At 62.7% G+C, this 26,437-nt stretch overlaps 1 protein-coding gene across 1 annotated transcript; it reads left to right on the top strand.

The window, feature by feature from the left end:
• Positions 1–3,683: 3,683 nt before the first annotated feature.
• On the top strand, positions 3,684–22,720 carry SEZ6L (seizure related 6 homolog like). Its single transcript, XM_032199045.1, has 17 exons — positions 3,684–3,777; positions 8,792–9,472; positions 9,727–9,860; positions 13,254–13,446; positions 13,892–14,077; positions 14,210–14,375; positions 15,173–15,339; positions 16,163–16,357; positions 16,439–16,577; positions 18,765–18,961; positions 19,253–19,447; positions 19,884–20,075; positions 20,253–20,447; positions 21,034–21,066; positions 21,705–21,819; positions 21,975–22,077; positions 22,344–22,720. The coding sequence occupies exons 1-17, from the start codon at positions 3,684–3,686 to the stop codon at positions 22,371–22,373; spliced, it is 3,015 nt and encodes a 1,004-aa protein (XP_032054936.1). The 3' UTR covers positions 22,374–22,720.
• Positions 22,721–26,437: the final 3,717 nt, after the last annotated feature.

Here is a 26,437-nt window from a genome sequence, read left to right as displayed (position 1 = left end):
TCCCTGGGGAGGCAGGGGCATGCAGGCGGGCACAGCCGGGGGGTGGAAGAAGCCCCCACACCCCGGGGCCACCCTCCTGCAGCCTTCCCCTGGCCAGCCCTGCCCGCCCTGCCCAGCAGAGCTGCCCTGGGGTGCCCTGAGCGCCCCACGGGCAGGCACCCAGCGCAGCCAGCAGCCCCCTGAGCCACCTGAGCCCCCCGAGGCTGCCGCCTGTCTGTTCTGCTCCCGGCAGCTTGGACGGGATCCACATTTGGATTCCTGTTACATGCTGTGAAAGAAATACAAGTCTTGCCAAGCAGCTCTGGCACAGGCAGCTCGGCTGTACCCCGCGCACGGAGCTGTGCCGTCAGCTCCGGCAGGAGCCCTCCGCGAGGCTGCGATGTCGCAGCAAGGAGCGTGGGGCGGTTCTGCTCACCTGGGTCTGTGACGCTGCGTTGTCATTTCTTATTTTCTTTTCTGGAGTGGAAATCAAATCAAACCAAGCAGCGAACGCGCCCCAGACAGGTAGAACAAAATCAGGAGATTTTGAGTAGTCGGATAATCCACGGCTGTGACCGCCTGGGAGGGAGAGCATGAATGATTTATAACTGCGCAGAGAAATACTGATCTGTTATAATTAAGCCTAAACTTTGTGTCCCAGATGTTTTGAGGCTGTGTGTTTGTAATTGTTTCCCGGCAGTGCCCGGACACAGGCGGGTTCAGCTAACCCAGATAGTTGTTGGTGCAGCGCTGCTGTGCCCGCTGCCATGCGTGCCAGGGCCAGGATGGGGCCGCAGGGGACACGAGCGAAGGTGGGGGGAGCAGGGGACAGGGGAAGGAGGCCACCAGCTCCCAGCCCAGCACCGTGGGTGCTCTGAACAGGGGGATGCCGAGGGACACGTACTCAGCCCCTGTCTGGCACCCTGCTCCCAGCACCTTGGGGACATCAGAGCTTTTGGGGCAAAGCCCTGCTGGCTGTGCTGTATGCACCCTTCCCGGTGTGGGGCAGCTCAGGAGGGTCCCAGGAGCAGCACGGCTCTGCGGCAGGGGCTGCAGGGGCAGAGGACCGGTGTGCCCTGTGCCGGGGTGAAGCCGAGCGTGGCCGGGGCGAGCTGAGCTGTGGTTGAGCAGGGCTGACCTGCTCCCCAAGGGTTAATCGCAGCGCTCACTTCCCAAGATCTGCTACAGCGCATCTTAATAGTGATGGAAGATTAATTATTTTAGTCTCAGATAGCTGACTAGAATGGGCTTTTTGTGTCTAAATATACTCTCTCTTTAGGAACCCATTTAATTTTATACCCTGATATAGATGACTAGGCTGGATGATTAGTTGAGAAAGAAGGAGCTTCTCTTCCCCCGGTTCAATTTGTAGCCTGAAAAGCTGCCAGAATGCTCCATTGCCTCCCTGCGGGCTGGCGCTGAGGAACCAGCACCCCGGCACCGCTGTGCTGCCCTTGCCCCCTGCCCTGTGTGAGTGACCTGGGGGCTCGGGGGGCAGTGACACGGGGGGACTGTGTGGGGCTGGGCAGGTCCCGTCCCATGGTGGGGGGCTGGAAGGGGCCAGCCTGGGGCACACCTCTGAGCGTGGAGGTTTGGTGGGCAGGGTGACCCCGCGGGGAGCCTTCTGCTTGCACCGGGTGAAGCCCGGCCCTAGGAAGGGGAAATTCTCCGTGCCACCACGGGAGAGGGGTGCCCGTGCCCTGTCCATGGAGATGCAGGGACCACAGGCAGCAGCCACTGCATCACAAAGTGCTCCCGGAGCCACGGGAGCTGGTGTGGCCAAAACAAATGCCTGCGAGTCAAAGTCGTATCGATTCCGGCTCCATGAAGCAGCACTGGGGAGGAAAATCCATTTTCCTCATAGCTCGGAGAAGTGTATAATTTCCAGGCATCTGTCAGGCGGCCGTGGATCGTTAGAGCAGTTACAAGCTTCTCCGGAGCATGGGGGGAGAGGTTTGCAAGTTTAATTCGTGTATTTGTTGTGCTAAAGCAAGGCAGGCACAAGCAGTACAGATCCTCCGTTAAAGTGGGTTTTTGGACAAGCATTTCATTGCCAAAATGTCCCATGTCCCCCCCCCGGACAACCCCTGCCACAATCCCTGCTCGCCCTCAGCCTGGCCTTGGGGCTTTTTGGCCCCTCTCAGCCCGGAGCTGAGGCCAAGTGCTCTCAGAAGGGGATTTCTTGCAGCTGCCAGCCTGCTCACGGCTGCAGCATCCTTCAGCTGCTCCTGATCCCTGCTGGGAACACCTGAGCAATGCCGGAGCCCCTCCAGCCCCCTCATCCCCAGCAGCAGCTCTCCAGCACCTCGCCCGCTCGCTCCCCGCAGTGGGGACGTGGTGTCCCGGGGACGTGGTGTCTGTTGGGACCTGGTGCAAGCTCAGCGCCTCTGTGGACAGGGAGGACCCCAGCACCCCGCCGAGCCCTGCTCTCCCCACGTGCTGCTTTCACCTGCAGGACAGACGGACAGCACGGAGCTGCTGTGGTGCCGGGCAGCGAGGGCCGTGTCCTCCTGCCCTCCCCGGCCGCGGCGCTCTGCCACCGCCCCGCGCCGCCAGCATCCTCTGCCTGTAATGAGGGGTTTCCATGGCAACCTTATTTGAGCGTTGCTAGTGACACAGATGTAAATTTTAAAATGAAATATTCAGACCACAGTGCTACGAGCATAAATAAGCCCCAGCACATGGCTAATTCGCCATCGACTTAAAGCTGCCCTGAAGCCCTCGGGGCCACCCAAGCGCCGGTGTCGTGTGGTGATCCCCAGGGAACCACAGCCCTGTCCGGCAGCCAGCAGGGCCGGCACAGCCCCGAGCTGTGGGGCAGCACCCTGTGGGGCAGCAGAGATGCTGCAGCAGCCTCAGCACCTGCCCGGGGGGCTGCAGGTCGGGGTTTTGTTGTCCTGACCCCCCATAACCGCAGCGGATCCTGACCCCCGGCACCCCGCGGCTCGCTCCAGGCCCCGGCTGTGCCGCAGCTCATTCCCTGGCGGTAGCTCAAGCTGTAGGAGAATTATTTTCTATTTTCTCTGATTGCAATATGGACATTTGGATGAAGCCCATCTCGAAGCCTTCCCGTCCCTCCTCGCCGGCTTGCTGCCGCACAAAGTAGCCTTTGCGCATGACGCTGGAGCAGCACCACGCGATGCGAGGGGCAGATACTCCTCTGGCTGAGTTATCTGCTCCCACATGTATGACTCACTGATGATTAGATTGCTACTATTTTATTTGCTTATAAGTTGAACTGTCAGGATGCTAAGGAAACTTCTTTTTCCACTGGAAAACTTAATTTGCTGAAATAGTAACTGCGGGAGAGCAGGTTCCACATTTCCTGTTGGATATCCAGGCGGCATCGCTCAGTTTTGACATTTTGAAAATGAAAGACTGTTTTGATTCAGCTTTTTCTGCTCTTCAAGATTTAAGGCAAAAATGTTTTAAGACTTGAAACCAAACCAAAACGTTTCCAAGCCATCTCACCGGCGTGTTTTGATGGACCCAACCTGCTTTTTTTCAGATCCCTGCTTCACACTCAAGCTGTCTTTTTCTCTTCTCTGTGACGGTGAAATCTCCGCGGTGCTCGCTGGAGGTGGGCACGGGGTGGCAGCCCCCGGGATCACAACGTGCTCCTTCCCACACGTGCTGCCCTCCAGCAACACGGGCAAAGGGTTGCATCAGGGGACTCTCCTTTATGTCCCGCTTCCATGTGAGACATGGATCAGCCCTACATGAACCTGTGGAAGAAGGAAGTTTGGGATTTAATCAGCAGTGTGTCTGAAGCACTGCATGCGCAGGAGATTTGTCCATGTGAGAACGGTGCTGGCGGTGCTCAGAGCGTGGTCCTTATTGGGTGAAGCCAAGGAACCCGTCAGGAAAAAGACAGAAAGCTGGGAAGGGGCTGCTGCTGGGCAAGGGCTGGCTTTTCCCCTCGGGAGCTGCAGCCACGATCCCCTCTGTCCCCAGCCACAGGGCCTGGCAGTCCTCCCCCCAGGGGGGTTCAGCTGCTTCCCAGGGAGCGCTGCAGGGGCTGGGGCACACAGAGACTGGGGTGTACTGGGGTGTGCTGGGGTGCACTGGGGAGTGCTGGAGTGTACTGGGGTGCACTGGGATGCACTGGGTTGCAGGACTGCTCCTGGCACTTGGGGCTGGGCTCATGCAGGACGCCTGGTGCGGACGCGCTGCCTGCAGACTGCGCGCCCCATCAATCCGCCTCAGCCCGGCGCGCAGAGCGTGGGGTCTGAGCAGCATTGTTAATAGTATCCGTGTAAGCTTCTCAGGGCTTCTGGTATAATCAGCTCACTAAAACCTTGAGGACGGCAGCTCCTGAACTCAAGCAATCAAGCCGCAGTCCTCCGGCAGGCTGGGAAGGGGCGCGCGCAGCCAGGCAGCGATAGCATCAGTATTAGTAATGGGAACCGGCGATACAGCTACTCACGGTTTAGCTCTTTCAGGAGCACAGCAGCAAAATGAGTGCCTTATGATTATTTCAGCATCCTTTTATCAAGCATTTGCAGTTCCCTAATTCCTCTAAGCCCCTCCAGCTGAGATCCTGGCAGCAATCAGATTTCCCCGCTCTCCGTGGCTCCAGCAGCGCACAGGCGCGTGCCATCGCCGGCCACAGGACACGGACCTGCCACCCCGGCTGGGACACATCGATGTGTCCTGGGTTTGTGGACAGCACGCAGGCTGCTCTTGCTGAGGGAGCCCTGGAAGGGCTGCTTCACTTTTATGGAGAGCGAGAGCTGGTAGTAAATGAAATCGTGGCAGAGGGGAGAGCTTTGGCTGGCATTTAATTAGCTTTTTTTTCAGTCGCCGGGACTCACAGCCTCATTCACCGCTCTGCTTAACGCGTGACACTTCGCTCAGTTTGCACATTTGGGCCATCAAAGCAAATTCCAGGCCACGACCTAAAATCTGTCGCTGCGTGTGCACAGAAAGCAGGTTTATTGCTGAGCAGCAGGAAAAGAAACATCTTCAAAAGCATGAGACAAAACCGCCCGGGCTGGGCAGGCGGCTGGTGCCCTGCGAGCAGGGTGCCCGGGGCAGGGAGGCTGCCAGGGCTGCCTGCAAACACCGCCGGGCTCCGAGCATCCCTCCCAGCCTCCAGCCCCCTCCGAGGCGTTACTGATACGGCGACAACATAAACCCTTGTAGGCTGCGATAGCTCTGCTTTCTGCAGAGCTGGTTTAGCAGATTAGATCAAGGTCAAACACGATCATGTCTCTTCCACCAGCTCAGTGTCTCCGGATCGATTGTGCAGAGCTGAAGGGATTTCGCCAGCCGGGCAGGTTCCTGCTGCTCCCCCCCTCCACAGCCCAGCCTCCCAGCTGGCAAGGGGCACGGGCACCCTGCAGCACCCGGGGGACTTCAGGCAGCCTCAGCCAGTGCTGGTGGTGGCTGCAGAGACTGAAAGCACACGGGGAAGAGCAGATTTCTTGCATAAGTTGCAAGCTTAATATTTTTTCCCTGTAAATGTTTGCTTAAACACATCATCTGAAAGGCTGTAATGCAGAGTTGAGGTGGAAGCTGTCTCAGGGCCCTCCAAGGGCAGAGATGTGCTGCAGCAGTGGTCAGACATTGAGCCCACGACAAGAGCTGGCGGGGCTGGTAGGGCTCAGAGCTGTGCTTCTTACCCCCAGGGGGGCTCCTGCAGGCAGCAAGCCCGGAGATGGTGGTGGGAAAGAGGTGTGGGGGTGCCCAGGCCAACCTGTGCCCCGTGCCCAGCTGGACCCTGCACCCAGGGACATGCCGGAGCGCGGCGCTGGCTTGGAGGAGATGTGCTCAGGAGTTGGCATCGCTAGTTACTTCTCTTTCTTGCAGTGAGGAGGATGCCCTAATTCATCGGGGATGCCAGAGCCCCCCCACATCTTCATCCCCTGCTTCATCCCGGCCGGCATTCACCTCCCTGAAATACGCATTTGCCCTTTACAAACTAAAGCCCGTTAAGTACCTCATTACAGCGCCGCTACACAGAGTGTTTTATTTCATGCTTTGTTAAGGACAGAACTGTTTAAATGCATCCTGGCAAAGGATCTAATAAGAAATTAGTCAACTTTCTGAAAGCATAAAATACGGCTTAGCAGCGACATCCATTAAGAATCGGAGAGCACACGGCGAATAACCTGGGGACGCTTCCTGCTGCTTCTGCTAGCGCCGCGACTGCAAGGGCGCAGGATCCTGCGGGGACACCCCAACTGCCCTGCTGTGTCCCCCTGCCAGTGTCCTGGGGCCAGTGGCCTCTTCCTTGTCTGACAGCCCCATCCCATCCCATAAAGGAGAACCCCTGTTCCTTGTCAGACAGCCCCGTCCCATAAAGCAGAACCCGCTGCCGAGCACGAGCCGCCGGGCAGAGCCGTGGCGGGGGCAGGCACCAGCAGCGGGTCCCATCCATGGGCCAGGGAGGGAAGCTGAAGGCAGAGGAGATTCTGGCAGGGCAGGCAGGGCAGAGCAGCCTCAGGGTGCCCATCTCGCCCTGACACCAGGATCAGCCCATAGTGGGATGAGGAGGGGAGCACGGAGCAGTGAGAGGGGGGCACGGGGCCCAGCAGCATGCGTGGGGTCCGTGGCACCCAGCCCCCAGGGAGATGGGGCGTGATTCGGAGCTGACACAAGTAAGAGGCTGCAGACGCCGTGTGTGAAATGTCTCCTAATGTGCTAAGGGAATTGGCTAATGAATTTGCTGAACCACTGCTAATTAAGGAATTAATATTTTAAGTCGTGGAAAGTGTAACAGGAGCGGGGAGAAAGCTCTCGGTGGCTGGGGCCGGCTGCGGTGCGGCTGATTTCTTGGTGGCAAAGGGAGGTGGCAGCGACCTCTGGGATGTTCAGGTCCAGACCCCGCCACCCCATTGCCGCTGCTGGACCCTTTTCTCCTTGGCCTGTGTGCAGGTGACAACGCCTGGTGTCCCTGGTCCAGCCGGGTGGGTGCTGACCCCTTGCAGTGCGTGAGCCCGAGCCCTGTGAAGGCCCCGATGCAGCAAGTCCCCGTAAAGCAGGGACTGAGCTTTCCACATGCAAGTCACCTCTGCGTGAGCGCGCACCTCTGCGGAAAGCAGAGCGGGTGCCCGAGTGTTTCCAGGATCAGCACTTAAATATATAATGAGAGGCAACAGATGGCTGCAACAAACAGGCTGGGGGAGCTGCAGAGCAGCCAGAGGATCATGAACAGCATAACAAGCAGCTCCGCCGCGCGCTCTGCAGCGTCACCGCCGCGGCGGGGTTAAGGTCCCTGCAACTTTCCTCCCCATCAGGCGTCCTCCGGGCGAAATTCTAGGGGCGGGCAGGGAGGAGCAAGGCTGGCGGTGCTTGTGCTCCAGGCGTCGTGGCACGGGCAGGAGCAGCTCAGGCTCCTGCAGGCTGGGCAGCGCTGTGGGCAAGCCCTGCCCAGAGCCGGGCTGAGGCTCATCGGCACCCACCGGCTTCCCCGCGCTCTGCTGATGCTGCCCTGGTGCCCATGGCACCGGCTGCCACGAGATGCTGACGGTGCCCCGTGGTGCTCCACGCTGCCAGCACTGCCACCAGCCGGCAGGACCGCGCTGTCCTGCTCTGTCCTGGTGCTGGTGCTGCACAGCTCCAGCAGCACTAACGCTAACACGTCCAAAACAAATGTTCAGAGGCATTACAGTCAGCAGGTGATGGTAACGGTGCTTGAACTCCGAGGACACTGCACCCACCCACAGTAATAGCCCTGAAGTGTCCCCGCGTTCCAGGTCTCACATCAAAAAGCTCCTTTCTTCCTTTTCATGCCGGTCCTACCCTAATTGCTAGAACCTGAAATGCAGAAAATCAGGCTAAATTTAAACAAGTGCTGCGCTTTTGTTTGAAGACTCTGTAATAGCAGCTGCAATTAAATGCCTGGGGTGAGCCAGAGGATCATCACCATGCCTTCCTGGAGGACAGCCAGGGCAGGGCGTGGGGCTGTGGGGGCAGAACCTTCACCCCCACTTACACCCCAAGCTGCACATCCCCAGGCGGCCCCGCTGCTGGGGTTTGACCTCCCTGGGTTTGCATTCACTGCCCCTTTTGGCCCCGGAGCCTCACTTCCCCCCTGTCCCCGCGTACATTGTCCCCATCGCCTGCCCGCGTTGCGCGCCTCCCCTGGCAACTGCTGTTTCCATGGGGAATGTCGCCGCTCGGCTCCTGCTCGCTTCCTGCAGCACTTCGCAGGGCTGCGGTGTGCTTAGAGCTTATTTCACACCATGGGCTGCAGCCCAGCCAGACCCACCGGTGGTGCATAAACCTACAGAATCCCACTTTTCAGGCAGTCAGCTCCCCGGCTGGGTGGTGGTGCGTGGCTCTGCCTGCCCTTGTCTCCCGCACGCGGCTTTGCCCCCATGCCCAAGGAGCAGCCTCGCAGGTCCGGACGGTGCCTTGGTGAGGGGGGCTGGGGGAAGGTAACCGTGTCTGCTCCCCATCAGGCAGCGGCGGGGGAAGACAACAGGAAAGAGCCACGGGCTAATCAGGCTCTGAAATAACCGCATTTGCTGATGGCAATTGCAGAAATAAAGGCTTTTCAGAGAGGCGAGGCAGAGCAACAAACTCAGCGTGAGCGAGCAAACCTCTCTGAACAGCTGACCTCTAGATAAAGAGACCAAACTGCAGCTCTGAAACGGCACGATAAGGCCACCGAGCCCCAGCAGAAAGCCAACTTTCAGGGAATCAGCACAGGTTCATTATTGCTTCCCGGTAATAAGCACGTTTGGGAGAGCAGCGGGCATTCAATCAGCCGCCGCTCTCTGGGGGGCTGATTTTGTGCCGCGGGCACAGCTGCGATTTCATGCCCAGCACTGCCGAATTCCCACTTTTTCCCCCTCTGTTGCAGACGGCAGGCCGGAGGCAGCGCAGCTCCCCGCGAGCCCTGAGCCCCCGGGCACGGAGCAGCCGGCGGAGGAGGCGGGGGGCAGCGGGGGGCCGGGGCAGGGCGCAGCCCTCAACCTGCTGCCCCCGGCCGAGGACGGCGCGGAGCCGGCGGCACGGGGACCCACGCTGCCCACGCGGAGCCACGTCCCTCCAGCCCCCGCTGCCGCCCCCGGGGCTGATGCAAAACAAACTGTCAAGAAAAAGCCGGCTCCAAAGCAAGCCAACACAGCCAGGAAGCACCTCAAGCCCAAGCCCACCCTGCCGGGGACCCCCAAGGCTGTGAGCGTGCCGGGCTCCAGGCTCCCCGTCTCCTCCCAGGAGCCGCCCGTGCCGGCAGAGGCAGCGGCTGGGGGGGGGACACCGGGGCTGAGCCCTCCCGAGCTGCCCTGGGGGGGCCGGGACCCCACGAGCCGCCCCGTGCTGCAGATCTCCCCGTCCACCCTGCCGCCGGCAGCCGCTCGTCCCCTCCCCGGTGGCCCTGGTGATGCCAGCACGGCCCCGACCGCGGCTCCCACGGGTGCTGCTGTTAACCACACGGACAGCACCGAGAGCGAGGGGAACGGCTCCACGCTGGAGGAGAGCCAGGAAACCACTACCTCCACCATCATCACCACCACCGTCATCACCACGGAGCCCACCCCGGGTAAGCTGGCACGGGGAAGCTGTGCCAAGGGGGCTGGGGGGGGTCCAGCAGTGGTGGGGGACCTGGGGCCACCTGGAACCTTCTGCGCTTTGGCGGTATGGGTTTCCCCAAAAGCTGCCCTGCAGAAGTGCCTGAGCACCTCTGGAGACAAACTTTTTTTCCTTGGCCATGGTTTTCCACTGAAAAAGAGGTGGGGTGGGTGCACGCTGCTGGGCATGGGCCCCAGGACAGTGTCTGACGTGTGTCCCCCCCAGTCCGCTGTAGCGTGAGCTTCTACGACCCCGAGGGCTACATCGACTCCACCGACTACCCCCCGCTGCCCCTGCACAGCTTCCTGGAGTGCACCTACAACGTCACCGTCTACACGGGCTACGGCGTGGAGCTGCAGGTGAGAAATGCGTCAGGGGGGTTGGGGTCACCACGGCTCGGCCCCCCCTGCACCACGGCAGCAGGGGCTCAGCGGGCTGTGGGCAGGACCAGGCACAGCCGCCTGGGCTCCCGTGCTTGCTAAAAGTGCCCGTCCTGGAGAAAAAATAGATAGTTTTCTTGGGCTGTGTAATAAATAAACTGTTCGAGGGAACTGGTACATCCTGAGCGTCAGCTGTGAGCGAGGCGCTAAAATGCCGTACAAGTGATTTAGCAATGAGATGCTGCCAGGCGATCTGCAAAACGCTGCTCAGCCCTTGTGGGAAGGGGTGAAGCAGCGCCGCCGACACGTCCCCTCCCCAGCCAGCATCGCTTGGACAAAATCCTGCCCTGCTGCGGGCACGGGCAGTGAAACCACGTCTGCGAGCAGGCACTGCACGCCCTGCAAACGGGGAGTGCAGAACACGCAAGGGCAGGCTGCGGCACTCCGTGAGCAAGGCTCCCCCCTGCAGGCACTGTGCAAATGCCCCAAAGCCTGGAGGAGGCTGGGGGGTGCTGGGGAGCAGCCCGGAGAGGCAGGGGAGGTCGCCAAACACCCTCAGCACGTTTCAGACGCCGTCGGTTCAGGCTCTGTGCTCTGCTCGGCCGCCTTTTGTTGTGCCTGTGTTCTCCCCATGTCACAATTTGTACCCAATTAAAATGCATTAACTTTTAATCTGTGTAGCCAAGCACGGGCGTTACAAAGAGCGGCGGCTCCAGCGAGCTGGTCCGTGCCATCCCCTCGGCTGGCATGTGCAAGGGGCTGCCCTCGTGGCTCGGCAGTGGCCGTGGGTCATGCCCCGATGGGGACATCGCCCGGGTCCCAGCGGCACAGCGCAGTGACAGCAGTGGCACAGGGCCACGCGCTGCCACTCGTGCATGTCTCAGCCACATCCCCGTGGTCGTAACCCTGCCTCCCCCAGTCCTCAGGGTGCCGGGGACAGCCTGCACCGCTGTAAACGCGCTGCTGTCCATAACCCATCGGGTGACACCGCTCCTGACCTTGCTCCCGTTGTAAGCTGAGATCTTAATGGAGCATAAAATCAGCCTCCCCACCCCCTGAGCCTCGCGTTTGGTTTTGCTGCTGCTTCTGAGGCTTCCAGACAAATGAAATCATGAAAGTGGGGCTGCGCTGCCTGGGCACAGCCTGCCTGCAGCTCTGCTCACGCCGTGCTCGGGCCGTGCCGGTGCTGGTAACAGCAGGGGATGGGGCTGGGGACCACCCCCGGCCCTGCCTCAGTTTCCTGCCTGGTACCTGGGGTGATGGTACCCATCCCTGGCTGGGGGGCAGCACCAGCAGAGACAGCCCCCACATCCCTGGTGCTGCCCCTCGGCTGCGCTGGGAGCAGTGCACGAGGCCCCTCTGCTTCCTGGGGGTGGATCCTGATCCCTCTGGAGTACGGGTGAGATCTGCCTTTGGTGACGAGCGGGCACAAAGCCTGGGTGTCCCGCAGGGTGTCAGCGCGGTGCTGGGGCTGCCAGGGCCGTGCTGAGCTGCAGGCAGTGCCCCCAGCACCCCCAGCATCCCTGCACTGCAGCAGCACTCACAGCACCCTGCGGTGAGCTCCAGCCCTGCCCAGGCCAGGGCCCTGCAGCAGCTCGAGTGGCAGAGGTGCCAGCTCCAAGAATATTTTGTGAAATTGCATTTATTTATTTTTAAAATCTTGAATTTTCTTGGCAGGAAATAGCATTTCCCTAAAGAGCTTTTCTAGTGGGTGAGCAAGCCTGACAGTCTGAGCTAAGGATCCCTCCTGGCTTCCCGGCAGACTTTTCAGGAGCCGACACGGGCTCCGTCTCCGATCAGAGCAGGAACTTGTCCTCCGCAGCCCCTGGCAGGAAGCCGTGCAGATGGAGCCTCTCGCAGCGGCTGACGGTCCCTGGCACGCGGCCACCGCCTTCGTCTGGAGCTGCCGGCTGCTCCGGAAAGGAAGGGGTCCCCCAGGGGTGCCCGTGACCCGGCACTGCCACCTCCCTCTCCGTGGTGTCCCCACGCCCTGGCCTGGCTGAGCGGTGCCTGTGCCCCGTGGCGCCCACAAAGGGGCTGGGGACACCGTGGTTCCAGGGGGACACTGCGCCTTCCTCTGCTCCTCTGGGCTCCATCAGCCCAATGTGCCCCCTCCCCAAGGGCAGAACAGTTTTAGGGAGGGAAGGAGGCGGTGGCAGAGCCGAGCTGCCCGGCTGTCCTCAGCTGCTGTGCTCTGCTGGCACCCCTCAGCGTCCGCTTCCCGATGTGCCGGAGCGGCTCGGTGCTAGGCAGCCTGTCTGATGCCAGCCGTCGCTGGAGGAAGCTAGCTGGGGAGCAGGTTTATCTTTGATTTCAGAACAAAACGTGTTAGAAACCCTGGAAACGGCTGCGCGGTGATTCAGACCCGGCTCAGGAAGCAAAACTGCCCCAGCGAGAGCTGGAGGGAAGTCATTAGCGCGGCGCGCAGCCACGGAGCTGCTCTTGGATCCCGAACTCCACATCACTCCCCCTCGGCGGCGGTTAATTCCCCCCGCTCATTAGCGAGCACATCTGAGCCAGGTGTGGTGTGTGCATGGCGTGCCAGGCCGGCCACGCTCCCAGCACAGAGCCTGGAGGCGAGGAACTCTGTGGCTGGCGGCTCCGGGGCTGCTGGGCTGTGTGTCCTGCTGGGCCAGAGGCTCCCTGCTGCAAACCAGGGCAAAGGCAGCTCCTGGGTTAAAAGCACGGCCCCGGCTGGCTCTGCCCCTGCTCAGCCCCATCCCGCAGCACCAACTCCAGCAAAGGCAGTGGGGTGAGGCCGGGGCTGTTCCTGGCACCGTGCAGAGCTCAGGGGCAGGGAGGCAGGCTCGGTGCCGAGGAAGCCTGGCTCTGCCCGCGGATCGGAGGGGGCTGCCCGTGGGAAGGCTCCGTGCAGCTCCTGCCACGCGCCGCCGAAGCGCCCTGGCACCGTGCTGCTGCACATCTGCGTGCAGCGGGGTGGGGAGACGGGCACGCTGGGGGCAGCAGCAACAAAGCCTTCCCGGCACAACAGCGCCGGGGGGGGCGATTACCGGCTGAGGCTGCGGCGTGCGCTAAATATAGAGCCCGGGTCCTCGCACACTTAAGGAAACAAGCGATCTGATGAGCGTCTTTCTGCTGAAATATGAGCCCGTTTATTAAGCTAAATGGACGTGAAATGCAAATGTGGGGTTACTTCTTCGGCTTTTTCCAAATACTAATTAAAGCCTTTTGGGACTGCTCATTAGGTGCGTTTGCTGTGACTCCCCGCCCGCTCCGGGTGCAGGTGCAGGACCCCGGGGAGGGTTCCTGGTGTGAGCTGTGTGTGCCTGGGGCTGGGACGTGGCCGTGCTCCCAGCCCCCCGGGCCGGCCACCTTCACCCCCGCAGCCTCACCACTCTCTGCTCCCCCCAGGTGAAGAGCGTGAACCTGTCGGACGGAGAGGTGCTCTCCATCCGCGGCGTGGACGACGACAGCCTGGTGGTGCTGGCCAACCAGACGCTGCTGGTGGAGGGCCAGGTGATCCGCAGCCCCACCAACACCATCTCCGTCTACTTCCGCACCTTCCAGGACGAGGCGGTGGGCACCTTCCAGCTCCACTACCAGGGTAGGTGCCCCCCCGCCAGCCCCTCGGCCCTGTGGGGTGGGAACGTGCTGGGTTCTGCCCCCCGAGGCCGGTGCATGGGGTAGGAGTGAGCAGCAGCCTCCGTGGTGCCCTGGGCAGAGGGTCTGATAACGTGCCGTGGCGGTTGTGCTCCTCGCCCCTTTGCTGTCCCCATTCGGCTGCTCTTCCTGCACAGACTCTGACTAAATGCCTATTTTTTCCTCGGGAAGCCATAAAAAATGCATGCGTTCGGGCAAATTTATTCTAAAATAGAAACTGGGTCTGCCCAGAAGCAGTAACAGGTGGGAAGCAGCGGCGGGGTGCAGCCGGCCCCGCAGCGGGCGCTGCCCATGGCACCGCGGGCGCATCCAGCACGCCCCCGGTGCCCAGCCCTGGCCACGGGGCGCCTCGGAGCAGCCCAGCCCGGAGCCGTGCGGTGTCGTTCCAGTGTTCATGCTGAGCTGCAGCTTTCCGCGGAGACCCGACTTTGGGGAGGTCACCGTCATGGACCTGCACTCGGGGGGGATCGCCCACTTTCACTGCCACCTGGGCTACGAGCTGCAGGGCCCCAGGGTGCTCACGTGCATCAACGCCTCCCGGCCTCACTGGAGCAGCCCAGAACCCATCTGCTCAGGTGCGAGCCGTGATGGCTGGGGGGGTGTCAGCTCCCCGCCATCTCTCCCCTCTGCGGAGCAGAAGCCCCCCCATAGATAAGCTCACACCCCCGTGCCCCTGCCCTCACCTCTCCCGTGCCCTGCGTTGGCAGCGCCCTGCGGCGGCACCGTGCACAACGCCACCATCGGCCGCGTCCTCTCGCCCAGCTACACGGGCAACCAGTCGAGCAGCATGTACTGCGTGTGGACCATCGGGGCCCCCCCGGGCCAGAAGCTGCACCTGCACTTCGAGAAGCTGCTGCTGACCGAGAAGGACAGGTGAGGTGCTGGGAGCCCGCGGAGGGGTCCGCGCCGAGCTTTGTTCTGCTCAGGGCGAGGAGCGGGGTGGGTTTTGGGTGCTGCCCAAATATCACCAAAGCTTGGAAGCCCCGGCTGGGCTCAGCACCACCTCCTGCCCTCCTGGTGCCAGGGCTGCCCCAGGGGCAGTGCTGGGAGGAGAGCCGGTGAGGAAGGGGGAGAGGGAGGCCCCGGTGCAGGAGAGGAGAGTCCTGGTGGAGGCATTCGAGCACGCAGGAGGCAAGGTCTCTGAGCAAAAGGGGCTGCTTGCTGTCCTGGGGATGTGCTCTTGGTGCTGGGGGGTCGTGCAGGTGCCCTGCCCTCACCACATGCAGGGTGCTGCAGGTCCCAGGCCATCAGCATCCGTAGCAGAAAGCACATGCTTATGGCACCGATGCGCGTGTTTAGAGAGCGTTAGAATTCGGTCTGGCAACAGGCAGTAAAGCAGCTTTATGGTGCGCAGTAAAGCCAAAGGATAAAGCTCCTGTTTATGGTGCAGTAAAAGAGACTTTTCTGGTTGGTGAACGTTTGTTTGCATGAGTTCTTTAAAATGCCGTGTGCTGGGCATGCCGGGGAGCAGGCGCTGTTGTGAGGAGGAAGGGCTGGGTCCCCACCAGCCCTGCGTGTCCCCGTCCCCAGCAGGCACCATGTCCCCCCGGTGCCCCCTTCCCTGGGAGCAGCTCCCAGGGGCCAGGAGCCAGGTCCGGGGCTGGCCAGGGCAGTGGTGCTGTCCCCGCTGGACCTGGCAGACCCCCCTCACACGCTGTGTCCCGGCGCAGGATGGTGGTGTACAGCGGGGACTCCAACCGCTCCGCCGTGCTCTACGACTCGCTGCGAGCCGACAGCGTGCCCTTCGAGGGCGTGATCAGCAACGGCTCCTCCATCCGCATCGACTTCCTCGCCGAGGAGCCCGCCGCCGCCACCGCCTTCAACATCCGCTTCGAAGGTGACCTCCCCTGTCACGGCGGGCCCGAGGGCAGCGGGCGGTGGGGGCTGCAGGAGGGGTCCCAGCGGATCCCATCCCCGTGGTGCTGGGCACAGGGGGCTCTCCGAACCTCCTGTGGCTGCGGCAGTTTTGGGAATATTTTCCCTAGCAAGGGACAGGAATAGTGAAATCCCGTTTGTTCCAACAGAGGGCTGTGCTGGTGAGCGCAGTGCCTGGCACAGTGCTCCTCCGAGCCCGACCCGAAGGTGCTGTCAGGCTGCGGGAGGTGCACAGCCCCCGTGGCCAAAGGCCCCGTCTGGCCCCGTCCCTTGGTGCCACGCAGGGCTGGGTTTGTCCCGACCCCTGCCCTGTGCACGTCACCAGCCCTCCTGTGGGCACCGCACCCATCCCGCAAGTATTACACTTCTGAAGTGTAATAATCTGTGCCCCAAGTTAACAGCTCTCCCTTTACACTTCCAAAACTTCTGGCACGCCATCAAACCATGCTGCCCCCCCCCGTGCCTGCCCCCTCTTGGCTTTGGGGGGCAGAACCCAGCCCCATGGCCCAGCGCCCTCTCTCCTTCCCAAAGGAAGCGGGGTTTGGTTAAACCTGCGTGGCTCAGCACAGATAAGTGGTTGTAGTCCTAAAGCACACCATGCAGGAGGCCGTTCGTGCAGCAGAGTGGCCGTGCATGGTGGGGACGGAGGGTCAGGTTCCTGGCAGAGCCCTGGGGCTCCCCCAGCACCCCCAAAACTGGGAGCAGGGGGAGGTCGAGGAGCCAGGGGGCAGCGCCGTCCCCAGCCGGCTCCGTGCCCGCACCACTACCGGGGGCTCCTCTCACAGCCTTCGAGCGGGGCCACTGCTACGAGCCCTACATCCAGAACGGGAACTTCACCACCTCCGACCCCACCTACAACCTGGGCACCACCGTGGAGTTCACGTGCGACCCCGGGCACTCCCTGGAGCAGGGCCCCGCCGTCATCGAGTGCGTCAACATGCGGGACCCCTACTGGAACGACACCGAGCCGCTGTGCCGCGGTGAGTGACCTGCTGTGGGGTGACACCGTGCCCTGCCCCGATACCGCGGGCACCGGCTGACCCTGCCCGCCTCTCCTGCAGCCATGTGCGGCGGGGAGCTGACGGCCGTGGCCGGGGTGATCCTGTCCCCCAACTGGCCCGAGCCCTACGCGGAGGGAGAGGACTGCGTCTGGAGGGTGCACGTGGGCGAGGAGAAGCGGCTGTTCCTGGACATCCAGCTGTGAGTAGCTCCTGGGCACGGCTGCATGGCCCTGCCCTGCCACTGCCCGGCCCAGCCCGCTCCGCTGCAGCATCCCCCTGCCCAGGGACCCCCTCTGCTTCTGCTCTCCCCCCTCGGTGCTTTTCTAATCCCCTGCAGTGCGCTCAGCACCCAGAGGGAGGCTCAGCACAGCACCAAGTGCTGCTCCAGAAATTCAAAGTGTTCTTGCAGCTTCCATCGCCTTGCAGCATCCATTGCATTGCATCTTACCTCACCTTGCAGCACCCATCCAGTAGTTAACTGCTGCTGAGATGTCTCCTGGGCCTCTCCCAAGCAAAGCCGGAGGGAGCAGTGCCATGGATGCAGCCGTGAGCAGCTCAGAGCACAGCACAGCCTCCTCATGAGCTGGTGTATCCGGGGCTGGGAAAGCCTGGGGAGATCCGCAAGGAGGAGACCTCAGCTGGGTGCCTGGGCTGATGCCATGCAGGCAGTGCTGGGAGGCAAACGGGGGGGTGAGGAGGCAGGCGAGGCTCTGCCCAGCTCCTGTGCTGCCTTCTTGCTCCTGTGAGACCTGCACTGCTTCACCGAAGGCACCAGTTCCCCTCCGAGTGCCAGCCCAGCCGTGCTGCTCAGGAGCTCCTCGTGTTGGGGCAGCCCCCGGCTGCCTCTGCCCAGGCTGGGGCAGGCACCGCGTCCCCACCGCACCTCTGGGTGCTCGGGGGGCAGTGGGCTTTGGCACCGGGGGGAGCCTTTGGTGGGATAATGCTGCCCATGCAAAGGGAATCTCCTTCAGTGCTATTTGGGGTTTTCAAGAGGGAGAGTGTTTTTTCAAGTATGGGCTTAGAGTCATAAAGGTTTTAAGGCTTTCTGTAAAAATCACAACTCGGAGCTCCCAGCGCAGCTCTTACGGATTTGCGGGCACTTGGGCTGAGCAGAACGGGAGGCCAGGCGATTTGAAGTCATCAAACATAAATGTCACCGAGAAAATCATGTTTGACAGAAAGCAGAGATTTACTACAAATGTCAGCTCGCCATGGGGATTAACTGGGCGCCTTCCAAGAACATTCTTAATAAAACGTTTGGGGATCAGCTCAGGCGGCTCCAAACAAGGCCGAGTTAGGCGGACGGATGCGCAGGGCAGGGGTGACCGAACACATCCGAGCCCATGGGTGCTGAGCAGGTGCAGGTGGCCGGATCCTGCTGGGGGCCTGGCTGCAGCCCCCCAGCACCATCCTGCACGGGGCTGGCCCCAGGGCGCTACGAGGGCACTTGTTGGGCCTGGGCTTAGCAGGGGAGGTTTCTTTGGAGATGTCTCCTGTGGGGCTGGAGCTGTGGGTGCTGTGCCCTGCAGGACGTGGTGTCCCAGCCCCTGTCCCTCCGTGAGCTGGGTGCTGGCTGCGCCCCCGCTGCTGGTGAGCCCTGCTGGCCGGCAGGACGGGGCAGGGCAGCGAGGAGCTGGGGACTCCCGTGCCCTTTGCTGGGGAGAGAGGCGAGAGCCCTTCTGTCCCTGCCAATGCCTTTTGTCCCCAGTGCCAGTGCCGTTTGTCCCCTCCTGCTTGGGGGGGCAGCTGGGGACAGCCCCATCCCTGCTGCAAGCCCGGGGTATGCAGCCGGCGCTGCGCTGCTGGCTCAGGAGCAGGGCTCGCTGCTTCCCTGTCCTCCCTCCCTGCCCTCCCTGCCCTGCCTGCCCTGTCCTGTCCTTCTCTGCCCCCCCTGCCCCCTCTCCGTGCCCTTTTTCTCTGTGCTCCCCCCGTGCCGTCCCCGCCGCTCCGCCGGCAGCCGCCGCTCCGCGGCCCCGCACCGCTCCCTGCTGGCGGCGGGGCCACGGGCGGGGGGCGCCGCGGGACGCCCCTTCTGGGGGCTGCCCCTGCCCTGCCGCACGGCGGGGACCCCCCCCCAAGCCCCACGGAGCCGGTGCCGCTCCCCGGGGGCTGCCGGCCGCAGCCCGAGCTCCGGGGCGCCCCGGGGAGCTCACCTGGCGCAGGGACACCGGGCTTGGGGCGGCGAGGAGAAGGCTCGGACCCTCCCCAGCACCCACAGCAGGGAGCTGGGGACGGGGCTGGAGGGGGGGGCTGCCGCTGGAGGAGCAGGGGAGCTGAGTCCCTGGGGACAGGGAGCCCTAGGAAGGGGTGTGGGTGGCGCTGGGGTCACCTCGCTGCCCCTCGGTCCCGCACCACTGCGCGCGGCTGACCGAGCTCTGCTTTGCAGCCTGAACCTCACCAACAGCGACATCCTCACCATTTACGACGGGGACGAGCTCACGGCCCGCATCCTGGGGCAGTACGTCGGCAGCAGCGGCCCCCAGAAGCTCTACTCGTCCAGCCCCGACCTCACCATCCAGTTCCACTCGGACCCCGCTGGGCTCATCTTCGGGAAGGGGCAAGGGTTCATCATGAACTACATCGGTAAGGGGGGACGGGGCGCTGGGCACAGCGTGCAGCTGCTCCAGGCTGGTTCTGCAAGAGGGCAGTGTTATTTTGGCCCAACTTGAAGGTCAGAGGCCGGGGAGACTCAAAGACCCCCCCGGCTGCCCCTTCCCCCTGCCCAGAGGATGCCAGGCACAGCTCAGGCTGCCGGATGGGCTGATTATGGTGTGTAGGGCCGCAGAGCTGTAGGGAGGGCTGCGTGCCCTGCGAGGAGCTGTGTGTCCCCAGGCAGCAGCTCGGGGGTGGCAGCCAGCACCTCTCTGCCTGCAGAGGTGTCCCGCAACGACTCCTGCTCCGACCTGCCCGAGATCCAGAACGGCTGGAAGACCACGTCGCACACGGAGCTGGTGCGGGGGGCCAAGATCACCTACCAGTGTGACCCGGGGTACGACATCGTGGGGAGCGACACCCTCACCTGCCAGTGGGACCTCAGCTGGAGCAGTGACCCCCCCTTCTGCGAAAAGAGTACGTGCCCCTTGCACTGCCCTGCCCTGCTCCGCCAGCCCCGAGCAATGTGCTGGCTGTCCCCACCGCGTCCCCAGGACCCCCACCACATCCCCAGGACCCCCACAACGTCCCCAGGAGCCCCACCACATCCCCAGAATCCCGACCATGTCCCCAGGACCTCCACCACATCCCCAGGACCTCCACCACATCCCCAGGACCCCCACCACATCTCCAGGATCCTGACCACATCCTCAGGACCCCTGCCACATCCCCAGGACCCTCACCACATCTCCAGAATCCTTACCACATCCCCAGGACCCCCACCATGTCCCCGGGACCCCGACCACATCCCCAGGACCCCCGCCACATCCCCAGGACCCCCACCTTGTCCCCTTCACAGCAGTTGCTGGGTCTCAGCCCCGCGCTCATGACCCAGACGAACTCTTTTCCCCAGTTATGTACTGCACGGACCCGGGGGAGGTGGAGCACTCGACCCGGCTCATCTCCGACCCGGTGCTGCTGGTGGGGACCACCATCCAGTACACCTGCAACCCCGGCTTCGTGCTGGAGGGCAGCTCGCTGCTGACCTGCTACAGCCGCGAGACGGGGACGCCCATCTGGACCTCGCGGCTCCCGCACTGTGTCTGTAAGCGTGCTGCGCTGGGGCAGCTCCTCCTGCTGCCCCCCACTCCCCGGGACCTTCCCTGCACCGAGACCGTGCCCAGCCACCTGCGGTGGTGCAGGGTTTCACCCTGCGGGCAGGCTGGCTGCGATCTCAGGAGCTGCCTCTCAGGCTCACCCGGGCTGTGTTGTTCCCTTCCAGCCGAGGAGTCGCTGGCGTGCGACAACCCGGGACTGCCGGAAAACGGCTACCAAATACTCTACAAACGCCTCTACCTGCCCGGCGAGTCCCTGACCTTCATGTGCTACGAGGGCTTCGAGCTCATGGGGGAGGTCACCATCAAGTGCATCCTGGGCCAGCCCTCGCACTGGAGCGGCCCGCTGCCCATCTGCAAAGGTAGCGGCAAAGGGGGCGCGGGGGCAACCTGTGTCTGTGCCAGGCCCGGGGAGGGGGAGCCGAGCCTGTGAGCACCACATGGGGTGCGCTGGGCTGTCCTCTTGCTTTCCTTGTGCTGCTCTCCCCAGAGCTGTTTGCCCTGGGTGAGTAACGATGCTTGCCCCAGGTGTCCACATTGGCCCCGGGAGCTACCCTCGGCTCTGGTCCGGGCAGGCTGTGGTTGCAGTGAGCCTCCTGGACCTGGAGGGCCCTCCCGTTGCCACTTAAGCTGCAGGGATGTTGTTCTTAATTCCTGCTTAATTCCTAATTAGATGGCACTCCGGAGGGCAGCGCAGCCCAGGCAGAGCCATCCTGCTGCTGTTTGCAGAGCCTGCTCGGTCACCGTGCATGCACTGGCACAGGCTGACTGCTTGCAGCAGTTCGGGACCCCCACGGGTGTGGGGAGCTCAGTCCGTGCTTTCCCAGCTCAGATTCCTACAGCAGCCGCAGGCTGGGGCAGTGACCCCTCAGCAGGCAGAGCACTGAAAGCTGCCAGCAGGCTTTGCGAGCCCAGTTCCCTACCAGTAACTCCCCGTTTCTCTTCCAGTGAACCAGGACAGCTTCGAGCACGCTCTGGAAGGTGAGTGACATCTGCTGGAGGAGCCCCGTGCACGGCTCCGTGCAGAGCTCTCCCTGCAGACAGCCGAGCCCCCCCCACCGCCTCCTGGCATCCCTGGGAGCTCCCCAGCCTAAAACCCCACAGCACCCCAGGAGAAACCCCTCGGGCTGGAACTGGGGGAGTGAGCACTGCGTGCGCACGGGGGGCACAGAAGGGCCTGGGCAGTGCGCCCCGCTGCATGCCCTCGGCCCCGTTTGGTGAGGGGGCACCTTCAGCACCTGGGAGGGGCCGGTGCAGCCCTGCAGGACATTAATATATTTATTTATATTTATATTTATATTTATTTATTAAATGCCTATCAGCATATTGATAATCATCCCTTGGAACCCCTCTGATGGCAGGGTAAGAACAGGAGGTGGCCTGTCAGTACCCCAGCACTTCTGTTCCCTCCAATTAAAACCAAAAAAAAAAAAAAAAAAAAAAAAAAAAAAAAAAAAAAAGCCCCAAGACTGCCTGGGGAGGGGAGGAGGAGCAGGCTCCTGCGGGTGCCTCCAGCCCAGGCAGAGTCCCCTGGGCGAGGAGCGAGGGCAGGAGCGGAGGCAGAGGGGGGGGCAGCGGGTGCTGGGCAAAAACCCCCGTGAGAGATCTTGTCCTTTTAGTAGCAGAAGCTGCTGCGGAGACATCGCTGGAGGGGGGAAACATGGCCCTGGCCATCTTCATCCCGGTGCTGATCATCTCCCTGCTGCTGGGGGGAGCGTACATCTACATCACCAGGTAGGGCCCTGCAGGGTCCCCCCGGACTGCCTGGGGCTGCCAAGCATCCCTGGGGGAGCCGGGCACCCCCTGGGGTCCCGTGGGAGGATGGGGTGGGCGAGCACTGGGTTTTGCCCAGCACCATGCAGCTCTGTGACCCTGGCATCGCCCCGCAGGTGCCGGTACTACTCCAGCCTCCGCCTGCCCCTCATGTACTCGCACCCCTACAGCCAGATCACGGTAGAAACGGAGTTCGACAACCCGATCTATGAGACAGGGGTGAGTGCTGCTGGGCCCCTCGCTCCTTGGGGCTGATCCGCTGCCTGGCAGCAAAGGGTTTCAAAGGGTTTGCTGCGTGTGCGGCACCAGGACTTTGGGGAGAAAGCGGACAAACCGTGAGCGGTCCCGGAGGCTTTCAAAAACCCTGGGCTGGGCAGGGAGGGGACCACTCCAGGGAGCAAAGGGACCCCTGGAGCACCTCTTGGAATGGGGTGGTTATCCCAAAATGCAGCTGCTGCCCTAAAACGGTTTTTCCTTCTTTTCAGGAAACCAGAGAATACGAAGTTTCGATATAAAGACAGCGCCACGAGAGTCTCCAGCTGCGAACTTAATGTGCTCTCATAGAACTTCCTCAGTAACTAATCCAGAGACTACGTGGAGTTTGGTTGGACCCCTGGACCTGCTGTTGTCTTTCCTTTTGCCTCTTTATTGAAGATTTTACTGTTTTCTTCACTGTATTTATTCTATTTAAACTGCGATAGGTGTGCTGCAGAGCCCCGGGGTCTGCCTGGACCCCACTGCGGGCAGCAGCGGCAGAGGGGGCCGAGCCCTGCGCGCCGCACCCCCCGCACCGGCCACGCACGCACAGAGGGGTTTTGCAGTACTTTTGTTGTTAAAAATTAAAAACGTCTCCATTGCAAGAGCCTGCAAGTGATTGCTCAGAGCCGTCTTAGGCGCAGGGTTTGCCGCAGGGTCCCGCTGGCCCCGTCCCATGGCAGTGGGCACCGGGTGGCACGGCCGAGGCGAGGGGACCGTCCCCGTGTCGGGGAGTGGGACACGTCTCAGGAAAGCATCCAGGTGTGGAGCCCTGCTCAGAACAGCCAGGGAGCAGGGTGCAGCCCAGTACCTGCGGGGGACATGCCGCTTCCATCTGCCCCTCTGCTTTGGATGACAGGGAGGACAGGAGCAGGACTCACAGCTCTGCAGAGAAGCACCAGCCCGAAGCCTCTCCACAGCCGGCTCAGCTCCTCCGGGAGCTGCAGGAGCGCTCCCCGGGCACCAGAGCACCTCTGCTCCCTGCTTCTCATCAGAAACATTGAGTGGCCATCGCCAGGAAAGCCCAAGCCCAGCTGCAGGCTGGTGTTGGCCCTTCGCCCCGCGGCAGTATCTCAGGGTAAGCACGATGGACTGGGCTCCCCGCTGCCACCCCTGCGAGGGGCAGGGGGGCTGCTGCCTGCCCCGGGGTGCGGGCACGGTGCTGTGATGGGGCCAGGGCCGGCCTTGGGCAGCAGCGGAGCCTCCACGTTCCTTCTGGGGCAAGCCGGGACTGTGGCCGGTGCTGCACAGCTCCACCACGATGCCCTCGAGGTTCACAGTTGGCTCCTGAGCTGGCGGCTGGGAAGAACCCGCGCGAGGGAAAGAGGCAGGGGATGGAGGTGGAGGTCTGCCGGGGGAAGAAAGGCAGCCAGCAGGGCTGGGCTCCAGCACGAGAAACCAACCCGGGGGCAGAGGGGGCAGAATCAGCCCCTCGGCACCGCTCTGACTGTGGATGAACCCTGCAACAGCCGCTCCTGGGGCCTCAGCGTCCCCGTGCTCCATCACTGCAGACGTGGGGGCGTTTGCCCCAGCCAGAGCTGGGCACCCCGGCACGTCCTGGGCTGCCGGAGTCTTTTTTTGTGTCCTTGTAGAATGGCAACTGTGACCACGACAGTGTTCGGGAGTCTGTTTTAGGCTAGGGATGGTTAGTGCATCTCTGCAGTGTACAGCCGAGACTTAGGTTTTTTCCTTTAAAAACAATGAATGTGTGTTTGTAATTTGTAAAGGTTAAAAAAAAAAAAAAAAAAAAGAAAAACAACAAAAAAAAATGTGCCAAAAATGTACTAAGCATTTCATTTCCCTTCATACATGTCTGTTTTTATAAGAACAATGTGAAAATTGCTGGGATTAAATATTTTTGAACATGATGAAGTACTTCCGTGGGAAGCCGTAGTGTTGGGTATAACCTTAATACAACTTGTTCTGTATTTTTAGATGTCTGAAGTCCGTTTGCGGGGCTCTGAGCCACAGGCAGGCCAGCGGCGTGGCCTTGCTGCACCGCTGCTGTGGTGGCACGGGCGAGGGCTGGAGCCGGGCACCTCGCTGTGGGGCCTCAGCACCTCTGGGCACAGATCCCTGGGGCCGGATCCTGCCCTGGTGCAGCCCCACAGTGTCCCCAGCTGCCTGTCCCCATGGCACGGAGCTCTGGTGGCCTCTGTTCACCCAGTGCCTTCCTGCCTAGGTGTGCTGGGACCCCCCCGGGACCCCCTGAAACCCCCCTAGGACTCCCCCGGGACCCCCTGGGACCCCCCCGGGATCTCCTGGGACCACCGGGACCCCCTGGGCGGTCCCCACGGAGGTGCAGAGGGGCTGGGGGACCCCGTCCAGCACCGCCCCGCCGGGCGGGGGGGGGCCGGGGGCCTGATCCTGCCCGTGCCCTGCTCCCCCCGCAAGGCCGGCAGCCCCCCCCGGCGCCGATCCGCACCGGCTGCCTGCGGGCGGGGCTGCGGGGGGCTGCCCATGAGCCCCCCCCGATGGCCTTGATGGGGTAGGGGGCACCCAGCGGGGGCTGCATCCCCCCTGAGCCTCCCCCCGCCCGGCTCCGCAGCGGCGGGTCCCGCGGTGCTGCAATGCGGAGCGGGCGGGCAGGGCTCGGTGCGGGGCTGGGGAGGGGCGGGCGGCGCGGGGGGGGACGGCGGCGGGGCCCCCGGTGCGCCCCGGGGGGAGCCCAGCACGGCCCCGGGGTTCCCTGGCCCCGGGGGGCCGGGGGCGCGCAGCCCCCGGGGTGCTCGGGCTCTCCGCAGGGCACCCACCGGCCTGCCGGGGCTCCGCGCCCCCCCCCCGATGCCGGGCACCTCCCCGCACGGCCCAGCACCACGGTGCTGAGCTGCCCAAACGGGCTTTTAAGAGAGGCCGCGGTGTGCCACCGGCTAATTGCTGCCTTCAGCAGCCGTCAGCCTAACGCACGGGAGGGCGAGGGAGCCAGAGCGCCGTGCACAGCAATCCCCGGGGAGGAAGCTGGCGTTATTTTTGGACAGAGATTGCAAGGGAATTCAAATGAAGGGGAAAAAAAATAAATAAATAAAAAAAATAATAAAAAAAAAAGCCTGGATGCTGCCGTTTCTCCGCGGTGACGTCAGGCAGGAGCCAGCCCCCGGCCCCCGGCTCGGTGCAGACGCAGCCCTGGTGGCGCAGCGCTCAGCCGGGCGCTGGTCTGGAAGGGGGGCAGGGGGCAGGAGCCCGCAGATGTGTGCGTCTCCTTGGCTCAGGGAGGAGCCCCCCGGGAGCTGTGCCCCAGCCCCAGGCTGGGTGCTCCAGGAGATCCTGGCCCTACAGGCGCTGATGGCTGCAGCTGCATCCTGGCAGCGGCACAGGGGGGGCACGGCGTGGTGCTGCCCCCAGAGCAAACCTTGGGAACAGGGAGAGGGAATCACTGGAGCCAGGAGCTGCACCACAGACAGGGCTCCTGCCAGGGCGTCTCCAGCAGGGCTGTGCCAGGCTCTTCCCGGGGCTGCTCCTGGCCCATTTGGGGCTGGGGCTGTGCCGGCAGCGTGGCCCCTGAGGATCCCAGCTGAGGGACCCCAGGCCCAGACCCACACGTCTGGCTCACGAGGCTGACATCTCCCCTGAGCTCCTGGCAGCAGTGAATCACCAGGCCAAGGAGAGAGGAGAGGAGCTGAGAGGGCAGGGAGACAGCAGTGAGGCATAAAACAAGGGAGAGGAGGCTGGCAGCAGCCTTAACCCCTGGCTGCATCGCTGCCAGCCCCGTGGGGGAGCACAGGACAGAGGCATTGGGTCCCTGCACCCTCAGCACGGGGCAGACACAAGGTGCAGGATGTGTTAGCAGGGACCTCTGGGCTGCCTGCTATGGGCTCAGCATTACTGGGGTGTGTGCACACCAGGGAGTCGGGATGAGACCCCAGTCCTGACACCCCCTTCTCCCTCTCCCCAGAGCTCTCCGAGCTGGGGAAGGGCTCCACAGCCGACTGGTTGCAGTGTGGGGAAGGGTCTGGCTGCACTGGATGGTGAAGGCAGCCAGGCAACATCCTAAAGGAAGAAGAAAGAGCAGAGCAGCTGGTCCTGCAGAGAAGAGGCTGCAGCAGAGCTGAGGACCAGGGCCTGGAGAGGACCAGCGGGGGGCTCCGGCAGCAAGGAGCAGAAGAAAGTCACGGGAGAGATCCAGAGACCCACACCGAGAGGCAGCAGGCGCAGGGACTGCCGGCAGGAGGAGGCTGTGCCTGCAGGGAGCAGGCAGGAGCTGCAAACCCAAGGCTGAGAGGGGCCTGGGTAGGAGCAGGAGGGAACAGGCTCACCTTGCGGGGACAGACGGCAGGGGAGGGCCTGGGGAGGGAAACAGCAGGAACACAGAGGAGGAAAAATGACA

Source organism: Aythya fuligula, chromosome 17 (genome assembly GCF_009819795.1).
Source record: "Aythya fuligula isolate bAytFul2 chromosome 17, bAytFul2.pri, whole genome shotgun sequence".
NCBI classification, from domain to species: Eukaryota; Metazoa; Chordata; class Aves; order Anseriformes; family Anatidae; genus Aythya; species Aythya fuligula.
This window is presented reverse-complemented; position numbering and strand designations above follow the sequence as displayed.